The 23,496-nt window shown below is 39.1% G+C and overlaps 1 protein-coding gene across 1 annotated transcript in view; it reads left to right on the plus strand.

The window, feature by feature from the left end:
• LOC125237759 (dipeptidyl aminopeptidase-like protein 6) overlaps positions 1-23,496 on the plus strand; it is a 342,306-nt gene that overhangs the window by 228,661 nt on the left and 90,149 nt on the right. The window contains exon 5 of the mRNA XM_048144933.1: positions 7,137-7,264. Coding sequence (XP_048000890.1) covers positions 7,137-7,264 — 128 coding nt within the window. The remainder of the gene's footprint in view (positions 1-7,136; positions 7,265-23,496) is intronic.

Below are 23,496 nucleotides of genomic sequence, written 5' to 3' on the forward strand. Positions count from 1 at the left end.
GATTCCGCAACTCTATTCTGAACGCTAAAACCTTCCCAGGTGCAGATGTCGGCTCTGACCACAATCCCTTAGTCGTGAAACTTAACCTAAAACTTAAAATACCAATAAAGAAATGTAATCCTGATAGAAAAATAGCTATTGAAAAACTTAAAGATAGAGAAACCAGAACCAAATTAATGACTGACTATAATAAGAAACTAAAGAACTTAAAAGTAGACAATATGAATATGAAAGAAATCTGGGATATGTTTAAGGACACTACCAATACAGTCAGCAAAGAAGCTCTGGGTTACTACAAAAGAGAAACTAAACACCCATGGATAACAAAAGAAATCTTAACCTTAATGGAAGAAAGAAGACTGTACAAAAATGATAAAGTAAAATACAGATGCATAGATAATACAATTAGATCTTTAATCAGACGTGAAAGGGATAAGTGGCTGGAATCGAAATGTACAGAGATAGAGGAGTTAGACCTGAAACACGATAGCTTTAACTTGCATAAAAAAGTAAAAGACTTCACTAACAGCGGACGCAAACATCTTACTGGCAAACTGACCAACTGCGAAAATAAGTTATTAACGGATATTGATGAGCAAAGAACAGAATGGGTAAATTACATTAGGAAGCTTTTCAATGACACCAGATTAGAACCAGTAAATAGCCCTGACAAATATAAGGGTCCGCCAATTGTAAAAGAAGATGTTATAAGAGCTATCAAGACGCTCAAAAGTGGAAAAGCTGTAGGTCCTGATAAATTGCATGGAGAACTACTTCTATTATTGGATGATTTTGGAATTAATATTTTGGTGACATTGTTTAATAAAATATATGATACGGGAGTCCTACCAGACGAATGGCTTACGTCCTCCTTCTTGCCAATCCCCAAGAAACCTAGCGCTAAAATGTGCAGTGAATATAGATTAATTAGTGTAATGAGCCACGTATTAAAAGTTTTCCTTAAAGTTTTAAACTATAGAACATTTAGTAAAATAGATAATTACATCAGTGAAACCCAGTTCGGCTTTCGAAACGGCCTAGGAACAAGAGAAGCTCTATCTGCAATCCAAATATTAGTACAGAACTGTTTGGAATATCAAAAAGACGTGTTTTTGTGCTTTATCGATTTCGAAAAGGCCTTCGACACTGTAAACCACCAGCTACTAATGGATGTTATTTACAAAACGGATATTGACAGCAAAGACACCAGAATACTTAAAAATCTATATTGGAATCAAACTGCTCATATCAAAATAGGAAATATAGCCACTGAAGAATTGGAAATATTAAAAGGAGTCAGACAAGGATGTGTATTGTCGCCCAGCCTTTTCAATTTATACTCAGAACGTATTTTCTCAGAAGCCTTTGATGGCAGTGATATAGGTATTAAATGTAATGACAAGTATATTAATAATTTAAGATATGCAGATGACACTGTCCTGCTCGCAAATAGTGCTGATGAATTACAACACCTACTAAACCGTTTAAATTCCAAGATCAAGCACTATAAGTTAAAAATAAACATTAGCAAAACTAAATTTATGGTAGTAAGCAAATCCAAATCTAAAACAAATGCACACATTGTAAAAATAGATAGTACACCGATAGAGAAGGTGCAGAAGTATAGATATCTTGGTTGCTGGCTAAACGAAAACTGGGATATGGAGCAGGAAATACGTGTTAGGATTGAGATTGCGCGAAATGCCTTTGTCAAAATGCAGTCTATATACACTAACAGAGACATCAACTTAAAGCTTCGCTGGAGACTTGTAAAGTGTTACGTACTATCGATTCTCTTCTATGGCTGCGAAACATGGACTCTAAACAAAGCAATGGAAAAGAAGATAGACGCATTTGAAATGTGGCTGTATAGGCGTATGCTAAAAATATCCTGGACCGATAAAGTTACGAACTTGGAAGTACTTAGAATAATGAAGAAAAATTTAGAGGTTTTGGTTACAGTGAAAAAAAGGAAATTATCTTATTTTGGACACATTTATAGGAACGACAAATACAGTATATTACAATTAATATTGGAAGGAAAAATTGATGGCAAGAGAGGAAGGGGAAAAAGGAGGACCACATGGCTTGACAACATAAAAAAATGGACTAATGAAAGTAACGCAGACATACTGGCAAGAATGGCAAAGAACAGGAGAGAAATGGCAAAGGTGGTCGCCGACGTCCGTTAGGGCATGGCAATGAAAGAAGAAGATATTGAACGATATCCGCTTGCCCTCAATAACATGCCAACCACTATTCCAGTGTGCGTAGCCGAATGCACATAATATCTCTTTCGTAGCTATCTATCTCTATCGCTCTTGCGTATTGGCGCTACAGAGCCAGACTACACTTCTGCGGCGTTTCGGTCGCGTTTCGCAGAAATGCCATTTGGCTACGGGGCCAGATTTTATTAGCCCGCCTGATCTGTACTTCTGTAAAGTTTGACAAGGATAGTATGCTGCATGAGGTCCGCAATATGCCTTTGAGTAGCATATTGGTCGGGTTCTTACTGAAACTCATATAATATTCAGTTTAGCTAGGTAGTTCAAAAGGGAATCTTGTTTTAAAAGGGGCAATGTCGCTTTCGAGTTTGTGTACAGTTGTGAAGGAGGTGAGGAGTTAGCCTTAGAACTAGCTGTGTATTTGGGTACGTGACCCAATAATGCGGTCAACTGTTCGGTCTGTCAGTTTCTAGTGCAAAATAAACTGAAGGATTTTTTCTACAACATACGGATTCAAATCGAAGGTCATTGGTGCAAGTAATACCCTTATTTAGCTGTGTACAACCCTGTAAACCATACAAATAATTATTATAAATGGGAAAGTCTGTGTGTCTGTTTGTTTGTCCGTCTTTCACGGCAAATCGGACCGATGTATTGACGTGATTTTTTTAAGTGGAGATAGTTTAAAAGGATGGAGACTTGGAGAGTGACATCTTAGGCTACTTATTGTCTCTTTCTAACCCCCCACTTCCCTAGAATGGGGACTGGAAGTTTGTACGGAGCATTCCGCAATATTCGAATTTAACCACCATTGTCGAGCTATGTGTGCCTATACAGTGTGGCTCTACACAAGGCTTGGGACCGGTTTATTTTTTACCGGTTAAAACCGGTTTATTTTGATTTTACTCCGAACTTTTTAAAGAACGCGAACGTTATGAGAACTTTATTTTAACCGAAATAAACCGGTTTAGTCGACGAGCGGCGAGACTCACCTAAATACCTAAGTTCAGCGAGTTTTTTGTTTGGTTAGAACAGTATTACCTATTATGCTGCGGAATAAACCGGTTTATTTTGTTCTAAACCGGTTAATCGAACGAAACCTTTATGAAAGAGTTCTTCTAAAAACCGGTTTAAAAATAGCGGTTTTTCGAGCGAAAACGAAATTTAAAGGTTTGTCCGCAAGTACATGATAACGGTTTGAAAATTTAACCGGTGTACAGCCACACGCTAAGGCCGAGTACCTGGATTACTAAATGGACTGGAATGAAATGGAATCAAATGGTACTTAGGCGTTGCATGTGCCTGTACAGACTGCATAAAATAAGGTGGGAGGCGATAGCAAGGGATCCTATTGGCCTAAGTCCCTACTTCCCTAGCCCTAACTTATTCTATGACAAGGATGTCTGTACCGGGAGACCTATCGGTAACAGACGGATTCCCTACGGGGGGGATCAAGGTGGTTGGATGGATACTTGCTGCCGATCGCCCAGGCTCAGACGACCGATTAAGGCTAAGGGAGTCTTATGCCACAGCAAGGGTACCTGTAAAAAGGTGGTGGATGGGAGTCTCTACTCTCAGAGTGTCGCCCTGAGCAAGCAGAGGTTTTAGGTATGGAGGTAGTGAAACACCAACGGACAATTGGTATCTGATTTATTTACAAATTATATTTCCTTATATACACAATATTACCTATAGCACACATATGTAAATCTTATTTGTATTCCATCCGTGTAAATTGCAACTACTACACTATGTTTGTGCTGGCTTATGCCCTAGATTGATTTGCGCGGATCAGCGCGATGCGCTGACGAAATCTGTTGTCTAAACAACCGGTATCCAAGCCCGGCTCTACAAAATACACGTATACAGGGAGACATGTAGTGGGCCCACTTGTTGAACCCAATTTATTACGTCGGCTACAATATCGGCCACGAGTGTTTAGCTTTTATGACAGCCCGATATTTGATGGATAGTTTCGGAGATAACTCAAATAGGTTTTATTTTCTTTCGTGGATTGTTTTTTGTTTTCATGGAGTAGTATGTCTAAAGTAACTTTTCATTAAGTTGAATGCAACAAAGAGTGAGTTTTTTTTTAATTAGCCTCTTTTGTGTCCCACTGCTGGGCAAAGGCCTCCCCTCGCTTTCTCCACTCGACCCTGTTGTCGGCATTTTCGCACCATTTTGGGTAGAATGCGTCCAGGTCGTCCCGCCATCTCCTTTTCGGTCTGCCTGCACCCCGGCCTGCCCCGAGAGTGAGTTATAATATAAAAATACATACATACATACAACATACATACAATCACGCCTGTATCCCATAAAGGGGTAGGCAGAACACATGAAACTACTAAAGCTTCAGTGCCACTCTTGGCAAATAAGGGGTTGAAAGAAAACGAAACTGTGACATTGCAGTGACAGGTTGCCAGCCTCTCGCCTACGCCACAATTTAACCCATATCTCACAGTCGCCTTCTACGACACCCACGGGAAGAAAGGGGGTAGTGAAATTCTTAACCTGTCACCACACAGGCTAAATATAAAAACCGGCCAAGAGCGTGTCGGGCCACGCTCAGTGTAGGGTTCCGTAGTTTTCCGTATTTTTCTCAAAAACTACTGAACCTATCAAGTTCAAAACAATTTTCCTGGAAAGCCTTTATAAAGTTCTACTTTTCTGATTTTTTTCATAATTTTTAAACATATGGTTCAAAAGTTAGAGGGGGGGGGACGCACTTTTTTTTCCTTTAGGAGCGATTATTTCCGAAAATATTAATATTATCAAAAAACGATCTTAGTAAACCCTTATTCATTTTTAAATACCTATCCAACAATATATCACACGTTGGGGTTGGAATGAAAAAAAAAATCAGCCCCCACTTTACATGTAGGGGGGGTACCCTAATAAAATATTTTTTTCCATTTTTTATTTTTGCACTTTGTTGGCGTGATTGATATACATATTGGTACCAAATTTCAGCTTTCTAGCGCTAACGGTTACTGAGATTATTCGCGGACGGACGGACGGACGGACGGACGGACGGACAGACAGACATGGCGAAACTATAAGGGTTCCTAGTTGACTACGGAACCCTAAAAATGATATATAAAAACTAAGTATAGATTGACTGTGTAAAATTCAAGAAACTTGAAATCCTATGACAGTTTTCGTGGATTTCCTAATTTTCTTACATATGAACATTAAACGTGTCATTTTAACCCTTTGGACGCCAAAGCACTAAAGTGGTCGTGTGTCGTGCCCACCACGTCAATAACCACTAAAGGGGTCATGGCTGACGCTGTCAAAGCAATTGTCCTGCTGACAGTGGCTGACAGATATGGTTGAGGTATATTAATTCGTTATTTATAGTAACGGCACATCTCGGACACTGGCGATCAAATATATGAAAGAGGCGCGTTGCAACACACATTCTAAGCTCGTGTAGGTGAACGCGTACCATGCTTGCATGTTTTTGACAGGCGGTAACTGTGAGGTAACCGAGAGGGGGTGGGTGGTACTTTCATCGGGGAGCGGTAGTGGCCATACTGTACGATAATACTCTTTATTATACTGTGGTAACGGTAATGGCGTGACGTGTCAGGCAACATTCTGAGATGCAAAGCGATCAAAAGGTTTTATGTGATCGAGATTCGACTGATGATTTTCGAGCTAGGTACAAACTGCAACTGCAACCAACTGTCTGAAAATCACCTCAAAACAAAAGCTAGATCCTCTAAAAAAATTATAAGAAATAAATATATATTATGGGACATTCTTACACATATTGACTGAGTCCCACGGTAAGCTCAAGAAGACTTGTGTTGCGGGTAATCAGACAACGATGTACATTATTATAATACACAAATAGTCTCGTAGACTAATCCGTACTAATATTATAAATGGGAAACTGTGTGTGTCTGTTTGTTCGTCCGTCTTTCGCGGCAAAACGGAGCGACGAATTGACGTGATTTTTTAGGTGGAGATAGTTGAAGGGATGGAGAGTGACATAGGCTACTCTTTATCTCTTTTTAACGCAAGCGAAGCCGCTGGCAAAAGCTAGTTGTCATATAATTAATTAATCAATAGACATGAACCGATGTAGGTCAGCGATTTTGGAAATTAATCAAAGCTCGCGTCACATCGTGCAATAATATCTAAATTGCCTATCTTGATTGAAAATTTATTGCATGGATTAAACGCGTGACGGGTGCAAATTGATAAATTAGCGATGTCAGTTTAATCCTTAATATGAAATGCATTAAATAATTTGCCACGTTTTGCGTTGAGCGTTTCATCCAGGATTATATACGTTTTAATCAAAGAGAATGGATGAAGAGGATTTTTGTCACAGTATATTTTTTTGTGAAACTGCATTGACTGCCATCTCTCGGGACAGAGTTAAATTTAGAACCTCAGTTTTGACAATTTGGTTAGGGATATACCAGATAATTATGTTAATTAATTAAATACGAATATTATTGTTATCGTTAAGCATAAACCCAACGATCATACATTTTTATTGAAGTTTTCGATGTAGGTACGTTTTCTTTCTTAGACTTTATTTATCTTTTAAGGAGTCACATCTTTGACTTTATACTCATTTATATTTACGCCAGTTTCCCAGAAGGCTAGGCAGAGATCACGATTTCTTATATGCTATGATCCCGACTAGTTTCCCTTCATTCACTTTCATAACATTCCACATACGTGCTCGTCAGTTTCGTGCCTAATGGACGTAACGACACAATATTACGTATATGTATATCACACTGCTAGGCCTTTTGTAATATCTCTGATTTCTGATATTTCTGATTTAATGTTTATCTCTGATTTGGCCGAGAAAATATCTTTGACTATACCTAGTAATAAAAATTTTCTTTCACAAACAAAACCTTTAAATAAGTATGTTGTTTGTTACAGCGGGTCCTGGAACCGGCCTCGTTCTCTGTATCAGCTGATCGGCGCTTCCTGCTGCTGGCACAGAACTTGCGGCGGTTGCACACACACTCGTACCTTGCTCGATACACCGTGTACGATATTCTTACCACGTAAGTAGCTTTCTGATTACTTTAGTACCATTCTGATGACCGACTTGAAGGACGTGCTAGGTTCATGCACATGCACTGGTACCTGATCCGCTACACTGAGTAGGACATACAGGACAGTCTTGAAGGACGTGCCAGGTTCATGCACACGCTAGTACCTGATGATCCGCTATACTGAGTAAGTAGAACATACATGACAGTCTTGAGGGACGTGCCAGGTTCATGCACACGCTAGTACCTGATCGGCTACACTGAGTAGGACATACAGGACAGTCTTGACGGACATGCCAGGTTCATGCCATACTCTGTAGTATTTACCTGAGTCGCTACCTATACACAACTGTAAGTACGACATTCATGACAGTCTTGAAGGACATGCCATATTCACGCACCACGATCTTGTACCATATGTTAGTTAATTATATCATGACCATGTGTAACTTTTAGATGCAATTACTTAATTACAAAGAGGATCGAGTATTATAGAGAGTTACTGTTGAAGTAAAATGTATAATCACAGTGCATAGACTGCCATCTCTTGACACAGGCTTAAAACTTTTGAATATCAGTTTTGACAATTTGGCCCATATTCTTAGCTTGGTATGTGCAAAGACCTATATAACTTCGTAAAGACCGATAAAGTCTAAGAAAAAAACGTACCCCAAAACCATACAGAAAAAGGTACGGTGAGCTAGATGGCGATACACTTTTGGGGTACGCTCGGCTAGATGGCGCTAATATCAATATTTGATATTTTAAAACATACCAAGCTAAGAATATGGGCCAAATTGACAAAACTGAGGTTTTGTTAAGCTTGTGTCGAGAGATGGCAGTCTATGCACTGTGATTACACATTTTACTTTGACAGTCATTCTCTATAATACTCGATCCTCTTTGGTATGTGTTAAAATGTCAAATATTAATATTAGCGCCATCTAGCTGAGCGTACCCCAAAGGTGTAATGCCATCTAGGCCACCGTAGCTTTTGCTGTATGGTACTGAGGTACGTTTTTTTCTTAGACTTTATCTGTCTATACGGAGTTATATATGTCTTTGCTTAGTTAGTAACCTCTTACCACTAGTTACATCGCGTGCTCTTATGTGTGTACGTTACATGAGTTTCTAATATCAGAGTTTAAAACGCGTTTTAAATTATTCATAAATTCTAAAAAAGAAATGTCAAACGCCGATTTACTACGAAATCAGATTTTGATCCCAAAAGTAATGACGAAATTAAAGGATTATCCGCCGACCTTTAATTTTACCAGATATTTTACCGTTCCCTAAATATCAGCGATTTGGGGACGCCCTTAAGGACTCGAGATACGAACTATTATCTCTTAATTAAAAGTGGGAGAAGGTAAAGGAGATTTGGTTGATTTGGAATATATATCTGAGAGGATTCTATGAATAGATGAAGAATTATATTGGTAATTAAGAAGGATTTATTCTTACTAAGAATCTTCTTTTTAGGGTTCCGTAGTCAACTAGGAACCCTTATAGTTTCGCCATGTCTGTCTGTCCGTCCGTCCGTCCGTCCGTCCGTCCGTCCGTCCGTCCGTCCGTCCGTCCGTCCGTCCGCGGATAATCTCAGTAACCGTAAGCACTAGAAAGCTGAAATTTGGTACCAATATGTATATTAATCACGCCAACAACGTGCAAAAATAAAAAATGGAAAAAAATGTTTTATTAGGGTACCCCCCCTACATGTAAAGTGGGGGCTGATATTTTTTTTTATTCCAACCCCAACGTGTGATATATTGTTGGATAGGTATTTAAAAATGAATAAGGGTTTACTAAGATTGTTTTTTGATAATATTAATATTTTCGGAAATAATCGCTCCTAAAGGAAAAAAAAGTGCGTCCCCCCCTCTAACTTTTGAACCATATGTTTAAAAAATATGAAAAAAATCACAAAAGTAGAACTTTATAAAGACTTTCTAGGAAAATTGTTTTGAACTTGATAGGTTAAGTAGTTTTTGAGAAAAATACGGAAAACTACGGAACCCTACACTGAGCGTGGCCCGACACGCTCTTGGTCGGTTTTTTTGGTGGTACGATTTATAAATGTATTTCCATGAACTACCCGATGAAATCTTTCTCACACATAGCCTGTTACTGCAATGTCACAATTTGGATTTTTTTCAACCCCTAATAGTGGCACTGAAACTTAGTAGTTCATGTGCTCTGCCTACCCCTTTATGGGATACAGGCGTGATTATATGTATGTATGTTTATTGTATGTATTTTAAAAATTGTGTCAATTTAAAAAATAATAGTTATTTGTTATACAAGGGGGCAAAGTTGTATTTTAACGCCGAGTGTGGAATTGAAAAACGAGCAAGTGAAAGGATTCTATGGTTCGATAATAGAATCCTGAACTTGCGAGTTTTTTAACACACGAGAAGTAAAATACATTTGCACCCGAGTGTAACACAAAACTTTTCCCCTCACTATAGCGAGGAAACTACAACGCAAAAAATGCGTTTATCACTGCTTCCAGTAGTAGTTCCAGGTGGTAAATCATCTTTATTACTAGATTCACCTACTTTTATCAATTTTAAAGCAGTTAATTTGACTTTATTCAAGGTCAAATTACTTTACCCGCTAGTGGATAAAATGCGTTTTTACCCACTGGGGATTTAATAAAGGACAAAACACGTGTTTCCGAGCTAGTGAGGGGAAAATAAATATGTATAGTATGTATGACGCATAAATAGACCCACAGAAAGCACGAGAAGGCTAGGTACCTTGTTATAGAGAAAACACTCATAAATTAGGAACCCTCACCAGGCCTACGTCACTCGCTCGCGGTGAGCGTTAAGTACCTACACGCTAGCCGTTCACTCGAATGAACAAGTAGCCGAGGGGCGCCCCGCGCCCGACTGTGTAGTCGCGTGGCACGTACCTACTATTCTTCTGAGTTTTACCACAGAATATATAATAGTACAAGTACAGAAGGCTCACTCCTTTGATGTTCACAAAACGCCGCCATTCTAAATTCTTACCTACATTAACAAACGGACCGCACGCGTGCAGACGACATTGAATTCTATTGCGCCGCGCGAAGGTCGTCGCCAGTGAATGGGCCGCGAACTCGCGGCCGCCGGCATGTACTTGTAGCGCGGTGAAAGGATCGCGGAGTGAGCCGCCCCTGGTTTTACGTAGTAACTTATTAGTATTGGTTAAATAAAACGTAGGCATTTGTCGTTTTGCGGGCAAGTGAAGGATCTGTAGGTTAGTAACTTATTAATAATCTGTGCCCTCACCAAGACGTGTACCAATCACTGTCGGCAGTGTCACTTTATAAGTATTTATTATTTGCCACAAACACACACTACTATCTAGGTAAGACCATAGATTAGATATAAGAAGATCAACCCATCCCCTACTTTAAAATGCGACCACCTAAGAACGCGCATACACTTCACCACACATAGATGGCGCCAAAAAATAATCTTGTAGCTTTCGATTATAGTTGTAGATGGCGTTAAGTGTCACTTTTTACATATACATATTTGTGGCTCGAAAGTGACACTTAACGCCAATCTACAAATAATCGATGGCAACAAGGCATTGTTTTGTGGCGCCATCTATGTGTGGTGTAGTGTATACGCGTTCTTAGGCGGTCGCATTTTAATGTATGGGATGGTATGATCTTCTTATATTTACTAGAATTTGATTACAGATTTTTCATTTGCTATGATCCTGACAAACCACTTTCACGACATAACTTATCAAATAGAGAACACAGTAAAGTAAACTGTAACATACCTTTTCCCCTCACTAGCTCAGAAACACGTGTTTTGTCCTTTAATACCAGCGGGTAAAAACGCATTTTATTCACTAGTGGGTAAAGTAATTTGACCTTGAATAAAGTCAAATTAGCTGCTTTAAAATTGATAAAAGTAGGTGAATCTAGTAATAAAGATGATTTACCACCTGTGGAACTACTGGAAGCAGTAATAAACGCATTTTTTGCGTTGTAGTTTCCTCGCTATAGTGAGGGGAAAAGTTTTGTGTTACACTCGGGTGCAAATGTATTTTACTTCTCGTGTGTTAAAAAACTCGCAAGTTCAGGATTCTATTCTCGAACCACTCGCTTCGCTCGTGGTTCAACTATAGAATCCTTTCACTTGCTCGTTTTTCAATTGCACACTCGGCGTTAAAATACAACTTTGCCCCCTTGTATAACAAATAACTATTTCTCGAGCCACTTAAATTCTTCAAGACTTCGTTAATTCTTAGCAACACAGCTTCAACTGAAGAGTACTTCAATCGCTACGGCCGTAGACATACATAATAGATGGTCGCGCGTTGCTGAGGTTCCGTCACCGAAGGTACCTTTTGTCAATCATCGTCATTAAAAAAATCACAACAAGTAGGTATCTAGAATTAGAGGTTATGCGACCTGGTAGACCTTGTATTATGGGCTTAAAATTCAACAACGCATTTTGATGGACTGCAATAAGGTTGTTGATTCTCACACACACTCGAGATTTTTCGTCTTGTCCCTTCCCAACTAACAAAAATTAGTCTTATAGTGGCTTATAATGCCAAAAATAGTACTCTTATAATAACCTTGTAAACCCTTTACAAGAGGGCATTTGGGCACACCTTATAAGGCCAAAAACCTTATATCCCCCTTGTAGTTGCTATATTATTAGCTTTCTTATCTTGTACGTGCTTTATTATGGCATGCAATAAGAAAGTTAACCTTATAATGGCAAGAAAAGTGCTTTTAAAAGGCTAATGTACTAATAAGAATCATATTTAAAGCTTTAATAAAGGCAATTATACTTGTAAGAATCATATACAAAGCTTTAATAAGGGCCATAGCTCTTGTACACGTTTTGTGATCATCAGATATAAGGGAGTAAAACTCATAACGGCGAAACAGGATGCTGTTTGAAAAGTTTATTGTGCTTTTCGTAGTGATTTATGTGTACATCATCATCAAGTCATCCATTTTGTAAGTTAGTAAACGGTAAGTTAACTTTTACTTATTACAATTATTTGCTTATTTATTATGAAAACTGTGTGGGAATCCAATTTCATGGTGAAATGTGATATAAAATGTGTTGTATTATTAATGCGCCCTTGTATTTCAACGGTTTTGTACTAAAAATGCGGTTAATTAATTTTGACATGTCTTGAGCAAGGCTGTTATAAGAGTAAAAGCAGTAAGCACATCATTTACAAATACTCTATAAGAGTAAACACTTTATAGTAGCCACCGGTGTTACTTAAGATTCGCCATTTTATATATCTTTAGGGTTCCTTCTCACAATTAGTGAAATCCCGAACCTTACCATCTAGTTAAATATTTGTAACGGATACCAGTTAAAAATTCGTAACGTTATCGTTAGAGAGCAGATTTCAGGTAGCGATTTAAATATTAATATGAATATGACTCGCATACAATATTTATAATTTTTTCTACACACGAAAAAATGTATGGGAACATAAAAGTAAAACCCTTTTTGGATGATTTTGTGAATATTGGGCAAAAATTATAATGATAATAAATAAAAATAAAAAAAATATTTATTTATACTTATTTCTTTAATATTTCTTCTGCGCATTGCACAGTAAAAACTTCTATTATGGCTCAAAGAATATAAAAATGAAAATAATTCGCTTCTTATATATATTTAAATTGAAAGTCCATTATTTAGAATAAAATACTTTTTTTTAAATGTAGTTTATTGAAAAAATAACATTAATTTAATCTAATTATTCAGTGAAGCTTGTGGTGTGCGATGTAGGTAATAATAATAGATTATAAACCACATGACATGTATTTAAAAAATTGCACTAGTCATATCCATATTAATATTTAAATTGCTACCTGAAATCCGCTGTCTAGTTATCATGTACTTGGCGCAAAACTTTGAAATTGCATTTTTGTTCGAAAGACCGTTCTTTTTAAATCGGTATTTTGGGGAACGCTTTGATAAAGGTTTGGTTCGATTAACCGGCATAGAACAAAATAAAACCGTGTAGTCCGCAGCATGTCAGGTAATACTGATATTTTCAATATTTCATTAGGAAGTTATACCTAGAATTTTCAATTTAAAACAAACTTGTGCTTCGGAATATTTAATCTTCTGGTGCCTTATTTTATTACTTCCTATTGATTTATTGTAAATGCTGAGTCAAATACTCTATTTGATATTTATTATTATGGTTATTGTTACAGAATCTGTGGATGAGATACATAGTCAGCCGTTTTTAGTGACGTGAAGATGACAACTCTTCTCCTCCTCTTAGTAAGTAAGTGCTATTGAAAACCACAGACGATTTCAGTACCGCCATCACAATGGACTTTGTGTCGATAACTATAAACAGCCTAGCCTAAGACTTCAAATAATTTTTTTTTATTACAGATGAACTACAAAACGGCACATATTCTGATGGAGAAAATCAGTCACAATCATTACTTACACCCAAAAATAAGCCCGGAGTGGTGGATCAAAAAACATGCAAAATGGAAGAGGACGCAGGAAATAGTTTAGGTTGTAAGAAAATCACACCAAGCAAAGATGGCGCCGATAATTCAAAACAAGAAAACGAAAATCAATATATCTTTTGTGAATTTGATGAAGACCTCGATAAAAGAAACTACTTATTATTTTGGAAATTTACTGATAGGTTAATTACAATTTCCACCACCGTGTAGGCGCTCTGAAGAATATATTAATATTTTGAAGTATGTAGACTCATTGAAACAGCAACATCGTGAGCAATAGAACTGAAAATATTAATCTTATAAAGTTACTTGTATCGGTTTGGTTTCGTTGCACATAAATAAATATCTTAAAAACAGTGAGTTTGTCTTTATTTGTCCTCAATTTTAATCTGTCTTAGTCCCAAAAGGACTACATATAAAATCGGTTTCTTCTTAAAATAGCCGAACATTGTATTCACTTATTCAGATCGTCCAACATTCACAATGATAATCCTCAATAAAAGATTTTTTTTTATTTCAGACCAAAGTCCATAAAGTAAAGAACACACTTTTGGAACTTATTCTAATAAAGTTAATCTTAAAAATTAATATTAGTAGATACTGATGGATAAAAAAACTGAGTGCCTTGGTAATAGTCTCTTATACGCTCAGTTATGTATAATTGGCCACCTCCGAGTGCATGCTAGTCTGGTATAACCGGTGGACACTCTATTTAATAATGTAAACATTGTAAAACATGGAAACAATGGACCAGTTACATTTGACCTCCAGTCGAGATCTGCCCCGCGGCCCCGCTGTATATACCTTAATATTTTTCACCGCAGAGCTACAGACACCTTAAATAAGAACAAAAAATATAATTATTAAGCTAAATCCAAACTCAACTCATCATTTAACGATATACCTGTATTACTGTCACTGTTGCTTGCCTGCATATTCTTATAATTATTCCATAATGGCATCCTCTACGGAACCACTAATCGATAAGTTGGGATCAGATTGTTCACATTCGCTGTATTTTCAAAATGACGAATCAAGTTTTATAAAAACTTTTAATACGACACTTTCAAGAATAATGCCTTTATAATTATTGTATAAGAGAAAATGTATTGCTTTAATTCTTTTAAACACTTTATAAAATGCTATAATTTGTTTGCTGGATAGACGTTTTATAATATGCTCCTATGAGGCATAAAGCATCATAGCTATCTTATGCATTACTTTTATAAGAATAATTGGCCATTAACAAAAGCTTTTATAGTGCTTTGAATATTATACAGCGAAAAGGCATTTTAAATGGCTTCTATAAGAATACATATTTTTAAACCCTTATTGCAGTCATATAAATTGGACTTATTAACGTGTACATGGCCAAGTTATAAGAGTAAATGTACTATTGGCCAAATCCTCTTATAATGAGCTACTATAAGGGTAAATATTTTTAAACCCTTATTGCAGTCATATAAATTGGACTTATTAACGTGTACATGGCCAAGTTATAAGAGTAAATGTACTATTGGCCAAATCCTCTTATAATGAGCTACTATAAGAGTAAATATTTTAGAACCCTTATTGCAGTCATATAAATTTGACTTATTAACGTGTACATGGCCAAATTATAAGAGTAAATGTACTATTAGGCCAAATTCTCTTATAATGAGCCGCTATAAGGAACTCTGGCATAATGAATGCTATTTTAAAACTACTATGAGTGTTTAGCCCTTATAGATTGATTTTATAAGGATATTTTGTTTGTTGGGTTGGTTCACTAATAGAGAATAACAGAACTTAAGTCCGCCATTAGAAAATTTTACTGTGCAATAAAGTTTAAACTTTAATGAAATAAGGGTTACTCGTACTGATAAACTTTACACCAATTTCCACTATTTCGATCATATCAAATAACAGAAAAAAATCTCTCAAAATTTCTCAAGAATCAGTTGAGAAATGCAGCAGACGAGAATATCCTAACATACGAAATTATTTTTTCCCAAGACAGACAGCTTCAATACTCGGCCAATGCATTGCAACTTGTGACTTTGCAAAACTCACAAGCGTGTCCATTGGACACTATCCAACAAGTCCAACATAACATTACCTTGTCCATATGTCTGAAGTCGTTGGCTCCAGCTGAGGCACACTTTAATCGGATCGGCGTCCTCAAGTAAAAAGACACTCCGTGGAAAGTGATTCGGTCCTTTGGCTTTATTAGAAGGAAGAATTTTAATTGGCGGATTAAGTACTCGTAAACTTTTAAGTTACATAAGTAGCTAAAGTGATTTATGATTGAAAACCGTTCAAAATTTGGTACACCTAAGGGTCCTACCCTTTAAGGTAACTTTCATAGGATTCTAAGAATCTGAATACAAGGCTGCATGTTTGAGCCGTTTGGGATGGAGACGCTAGGGCCGTGAGGTCAGGGTGCGCACGGCATTTTCACAGACCTGGCCAAACGCCTAATAGACGCGTCGGGTGACCGGAAGGCTGGTATCTTGCCCAGCGCATCGGCATTGCTGTTCAGCGCGGCAATGCCGCCAGCCTCCTGGGCACCCTACCGGCCGCCTCCGACTTAGGTTCCATTTTTAGGGTTCCGTAGTCAACTAGGAATCCTTATAGTTTCGCCATGTCTGTCTGTCCGTCCGTCCGTCCGCGGATAATCTCAGTAACCGTTAGCACTAGAAAGCTGAAATTTGGTACCAATATGTATATCAATCACGCCGACAAAGTGAAAAAATCAAAAGTGGAAAAAAAATGTTTTATTAGGGTACACCCCCTACACGTAAAGTGGGGAGGGATTTTTTTTCATTGCAATCCTAACGTGTGATATATTGTTGGATAGGTATTTAAAAATGAATAAGGGTTTCCTAAAATCATTTTTTGATAATATTAGTATTTTCGGAAATAATCGCTCCTAAAGGAAAAAAGTGTGTCCCGGCCCTCTAACTTCTGAACCATGTGTTTAAAAAATATGAAAAAAATCACAAAAGTAGAACTTTATAAAGACTTTCTAGTAAAATTGTTTTCAACTTGATAGGTTTAGTAGTTTCTGAGAAAAATACGGAAAACTACGGAACCCTACACTGAGCGTGGCGACACGCTCTTGGCCGGGTTTTTTTTATTTATAGGGTTTTATTTTATAGGTTGATTTAGCTTAGTTATAGTTTAGTTTATTAGTTTATAGTGTAGTTTTATTTTTGTTAATTTAATATGTATTTTTAACGTGAAATAAATAATACAAAGCAAAGCAAAGAGAAATATAACATAACTTTCAAACCTCAAAAATTGTATCGAGAGCGGACATTGAAAATATTGAAATGCAACCTGTTAAGAAGTAGAAACCGAAATATCTTTAACTTGTCGTATTAGAAAGAGACTTCCACTTCTATATTGTAACTTGTAAGTCGTAGCTTTGTGAAATAGGCCACTACTATAACCGCGCGCGCCTCGAGTGCGTCACAGCAACGAATAGAATAGCCGAAGAATCAGAATAGAAAACCCGTCCTTCACCCGGCGTCCTGATCACCCGGCGTCCTGATCACCCGGCGTCCTGATCACCCGGCGTCCTGATCCCCGGCGTCCTGATCCCCGGCGTCCTGATCTTTGGATAAGATAAGGATAAACAAATATTTATCAGAATGATAGTGATAGGAGAATAATAGAATGAAAAGTTTTATTCGTAAACACACACGAAACAATATTTATGAATGACGGAGAATAAAGTGCCACACCTCAGCATATTGCTGGCGACTTCCAGCGCTGGTCTTCCGGTGAGACCATTAAGTGAGAAAAATCACGGAAGGCAACAGACAAAACTAAAGAAACACAAGGCATAAAGAACAAAATACAAAAATAACGAAACATACAGCATACAAAAGTTATAAATAAAACATTGACAATAATAATAATAGATGTGGCAATCGAACCTGCAATAGTCCGGTCGGACACAGGGTGGTTTGACATTAAGCGTTCGCATGTTACTAGCGCCAACGGTCGCTACACAAACTAAATGACAAATGACAGATACAGAACGAAATTTACAATGTGTGAAGAAATAAATATTAATTACAAAATAGCACCATACAAGATTAATAAATTGTCTATATTATCATGGACGGCACGACAAGCTTTGCTGACATGACTCCCAAGCAGAAGGAACAAACATTACGGTAAGTAGAAAAAAGTATCGACTATAGGCAACTCGTGTCATGTGCGCAGGATTCTTCGTCAAGCTGGTGATTGAGCAAATACTGTTTTAGCTTTAATTTGAAACTGTAAATACTTTGCAGGTTCCTCAATGGGGGTGGGATCACATTCCAGCAGCGCGATGCAGAAAACCGGAAACTGCCTCGGAAAGCGGCTGTGGCATGACGCGGCGTTAACAGTTGAATCTTACACTCACGTCGTTCACGGAGTTTTATGCAAGATAGTTTATTGAAGAGATATGCAGGGGCTTTATAGTTCAGTACACCGAAAAGCAGACACGCCAAGTGTAGTTTGCGACGGTGTTGCATTTTAAGGATCGTATGGCTATTCAGATACGGGGTTACATGAGCTCTCAAAGGAATGTTGAAGCAGAAGCGAGCACATGCATTCTGAACACGTTGTATGAGTCTTTTTGTTTTCGCAAGTAGCCTTGGCCCAAAAACAACATCCATGTAATTGAACTTTGATAGAATAAGTGACTCGACCAATTGAATGCGCAGATTTTCACATAAATATGGTCGAATTTTGTATAACACCTTGAGTCTGTAAAAGCAATTTCTAATAGTCTCAGCAATATGTTTCTCGTATCGTAAACCACTGTCCATGAGGAGGCCCAGATTACGCGCTTCATACACCCTGTCAACTGGTACATTCATCAGCATGACATCCTCTGAAATACTTACACTAGATAGTTGATGTTTGCTGCCAAACACAAGGTATTTAGTTTTGCTAGGGTTAAGCACCAAGCAGTTTTCTGTTGCCCATGCTGATATTCTGGCAAGATCCTGATTTAGTTTCTCTATGGTACTGTTGATATCTGAGGGCTTACAGGAAATATATACTTGTATGTCATCTGCATAAATATGGTATTTGCAGTGCATGATGCGAGACACAATATCAGCCGAATACAATATAAATAAGAGTGGTCCAATAACAGAGCCTTGCGGGACTCCTCGATTCAACTCAGCTTTTGCCGATTGAACTAAAGACCCATCATTGAGACGTACCTTTACAATTTGAGAGCGGTTACACAGATAACTAGCAAACCACATAACTGTCTTGTGATCAAACCCATAGTATGCTAATTTAGACAAAAGCAGATTTATATTTAAACAATCAAAGGCCCTAGAGAAATCTAGGAGCACTAAGAGAGTGCACATCCCTTTATCTTGGGCGTCTAAAATATTGTCTGTGACATCAAGCAATGCAGTCGTCGTGCTACGTCCCTTCCGGAATCCTGATTGGACATCTGGCAAAATATGATTAGTTTCCAGGTAGCTGGTTAACTGAGAGCAGACCACTTTTTCCATAATTTTAGATAGACAGGGCAGAATGCTTATCGGTCTGAGGTCTTTAAGATCAGATGGGTTTGGTACTTTAGGTAAAGGGTTTACTAGAGCCAACTTCCAGATATCTGGGACAGTGGAAGTAAGAATTGAGGTATTTATTAAGTTAGTTATAATATCAACAGTGTAAGGGAAAGTTGAAATGAGCATCTTTAAATTTATACCATCAAAACCCTCAGCATTTGATTTTATACCCTTTAGAGCGTGCGCAGACAGAGAGCGGTCTGCGTTCTGTCAGAGTTCCGCGTTCTAATGACCGTTGACCGCTCAAGAGCTCCAACGCACACAGGCGGCGTTCAAATTCTCGCGTTCTTGTTTCGCTTGGGTCTTTGTACATGCAACATGTCACAGGAAAGTTCGTTTTTCCATCTATTAAATTCTCCTTACCTTAAATTCACCTTTTCCATCTATTAAATTCACCTTTTCCATCTATTAAATTCCATCTATTAAATTCTCCTTACAGATGAACAGCGATTCGATATTTTAATTCGCATGTCGATGAATAGTTTCATTAATTGAGAAAAATAAAGTCTGGCTGTATTTTTAGAACATTGTAATTATTTATTAAGGATAAAATAAACATAACAGCATTTCGTCGTGTACTATCCGTAGATTTGACCTCAGAAATTCTTCTTTTTCCTAACCAATTCATTATTTTTTCTGTGTTTGCAACCTCGAACATCCCCGCGTTCCGGCGTTCTCTGTCTCGGCGGGAAAAGAACGCTAGAACGCGGCGTTCCGCTTTGACCGCCGCGGGCAGACTGCCCGCTGTGTGCGTTGCTGCTACAGACTCGGTACATTCTAAAGAATGCAGAACCCTGAACGCGGAACGCAGAACTCTAGACCGCTCTCTGTCTGCGCACGCTCTTACTATTTTAATAATATGATTAGAGTTAATGGTCTCTAGGTGGAAAACAGAGTCATGGTACCTATGGAACTCAAAATAGGTCAGTTGTGAAATTGTGACCCCTGTGGTCCCTGGTAGCTCCAGAAAATACCTATTTAAAATATCAGGATTATTGAATGAAGGAGGTAAATCATTATTCTTCTTAGGTAATACAGTAGACTTCAAGTTTTTCCACAAAGCTCTAGGTTCATTTAACCTGTTATTTATATTTTGACTGAAATAAGCTACCTTTTCATAATGCAAAGCCTTGCTTACCACAGACTTGAGGTCTTTGTAATAGGCCTTTTTACCATCACTTTGATTTTTGTGATATTCTGCCGCAGCACTGTCCCGCAATTTCATCATGAGTTTGATGGTGTCAGTGATCCAAGGATAGGATTGAGTTTTGACCAGGGATGTCTTAACAGGGGCATGCACATTAAATAAACTAAGAACCCGTTGGATAAAAGCATCCACCATATCATTCAGATTGTCAAGGCTCAATATCACGTCCCACCCCATGCACCGCAAGTCCGCATCAAAGTCTTTGTCGCAAATACTATTGAAGGACCTATAGGTAATATAGTAGGGCTTTGACATCTCTCGCTTAACATTAAAGTCGCACACAACAAGACAGTGACCATACAAGGAACCAACATGGGCAACAGTAGTGTTATTGGCCTGCATGTCCGAGCAGACAACATCTATCAGTGTTTGGCTAGTGTCAGTAAAATGCGTAGGCTGAGAAACCAACTGTGATAATCCTGTACTGGTTAAAAAGTTATTAAACTGAGCGGTTTTTGTATCTGTACTGTTCAACATATTTACATTGAAGTCACCAAGTATAATCAGATTATCATAGGTGCGAAGTGAACTAATCGAGTCAGTTATGGCATCAAAAAATAATTGTAGACTCATCCAAGGTGGTCTATATGCTGTACCAACCACTAGCTTCTTACCATTTAGAGTGAATGTAATCCACATCTGTTCAACCAACCTATGCAGTGGGTCAACAGGATGCGGCCAGGTCCGAGCATTGAGATTTCGCTTAACATAAAAACCTACGCCTCCACCGCGCGACCGGTCACCCTGCGGTCTGGGAATATGCCGAAAACTGTATCCTGGAAGTGCCGGAGCCCGCCCCTCCTCGCCCGCCCTTAACCACGATTCATTTATTGCAAGCACGTCAACATCCTGCCTATCTGCAGCCGCTATAAAGTCATCATGATTTGTGCCGAGAGAACCTGCATTGTACAAACCTATTCTTAGTTTTTTCTTTTTACCCATACTTCAGTTCAGTTCAGTTTTTAAAATTAAATGGCTTCAGTCCATTGGGACTATTTCGCCAGTGTCAAGGTGATATGAGCTAATATTAGTAATTTTTGTACGGTAAGTACGACATTGTACGGTGACTTAGCACTTGTAAATTGATCCCATACTTTTGATAAGAATCTTCCTGACAGATGACAGTAGTTTGACATTGACAGATAACATTCCAGCCTAACGTAGACAACAAAAACCACAGATTACAAAAATAGGTATGACAATTACAGTGAGCATTAAGTGAAAACATATTTACCAACATAAGAAAAAATAACCGAATCAAAAAAACATTGCCTTGCCACAGTACAACACTAGATTTAATGAAATTACATTCAACCGCCCAGTCTTCAGACAGAGCTCGTACCAAAAACACGATGTAAGTCTGCTTCGGAGCGTATGGAAAGAGCGGACTTTCCCTCTGCCTGTCGAATAAAGATTCGGCCTCGTCTTGTCCATGAGAACCTCCACTGGTGCTGCCTACATGACTCACGAACCTTATGGAATAGCAGGCGGTTCGTCCGGGTGAGCCGCTCATTGATGAAGATGCGACGCGGAGGGCTTGGAAAATTGTCGTCGGAAAAGGTGAAATTGCGCCGCACCCGGGCGGCCTGCAGCAATTCATCTCGCAGTTGTCGCTGCGCCAACCTAACGACGACACGACGCGGCCGGCCCCCAGCCCCAGAGTCTGCTCCTTCCTCGCCCCTGTTCACTGCCCCAACCCGTTCGGCGAACACCACGTCCCGTTGCTCCAATGTGACACCTAACTTGGCCGCGACAAGGATAACTGTGTGAACAGCATTTTCCCCTTTTGCCTCCGGAATATGACCAATATCGAGGTCAGAGAGCAGCGCGTCCTGATCGCGGTCGTTCAGTTCCAGCTCCAGGCGCGCAACCGTCTGCTGAAGCTCCACCGCTACTCCTGCCGACGACTGGCCATCCGACTCGCTGCCGGCGGAACCCTCAGGCCGCTCCTCCAGGCACCTGACCCTGTCCTCCAGAGTATCTAGGCGGCTATTGATGCCACCCAAGGTGCTGTGTAGGCTGGCCACTTCGACACGCAAACCCGCAAGTTCGCTCCGCACAGCCCCAAACTCAATACGAAGCAAGGACAGCTGCTCCGCAACATCCAGCTGTTGGTCAGCTGGCGCATCATCCTCGTCGGCAACACTCTGCTTCACAGGCGTATTGTCGGAGTTGTCGCGCCGACAGCTGGCCGACTTGCACGTCGGGCAAGCCCAAGTAACAGGAACGCGGGCATTTGGGCCCATGTTCACACAGACTTTGTGGAAAGTCAGCCCACAGCTGCATTTGGCGACACCCGTCGTGCCCATGGGCTTGCCGCATGCCGCAGCGCAGACAACCATTTCGCTCACTACGTGAATAGGGGGCTTTATCGTAAGTCAACCACAACAGTTCCAATATGACGCTACCGTACTACTACTAGATGCGCTACTAGATGGCGCTAGCCGTAGCACCAGAGTCTTAAATTTTATAAAGTTATTTCACATCTACCCGCCACACGTAAAATGTCACTTTGATACACAGCTATAAAAAGCACTATAAACGCACTATCCCAGTGCGCGGCAGAACGCACACACTAACACAGGCTAATGAGGCACCAGTGCACACATTGATCAGCGCAGATGAAGGTAAATCGTGAGATTACTATTATTGTGATAACAAAAAAGCGCGAGCGTAACAGTGTGTGTTACCGTCCGTGACGTCACTCCTCTATATATGATAGGTTCTCCGACTGTCCTTTGGCAAGTCTCGTTGGCTCGGGAGTTCGATAGCCCACCTGCAGTCTTCTCCCGATCCACCCTAGGATTTAGCTAGTGCCTTGGCGATAGGTTCACAGACTGTCCCTTGGCTTTTTGCACCTATAGTGGTTGAGCTCAACCTTGCCCGCCATTATAAGGTTTTCCGTAGCTAGGAAGTACCTACCAGTTTGAATGACCTGCTATGTATGCAATGTACCTATACCTAAATACCTATCCTTAATAAA

The sequence above is a fragment of the Leguminivora glycinivorella genome, chromosome 22 (genome assembly GCF_023078275.1).
Source record: "Leguminivora glycinivorella isolate SPB_JAAS2020 chromosome 22, LegGlyc_1.1, whole genome shotgun sequence".
NCBI lineage: Eukaryota > Metazoa > Arthropoda > Insecta > Lepidoptera > Tortricidae > Leguminivora > Leguminivora glycinivorella.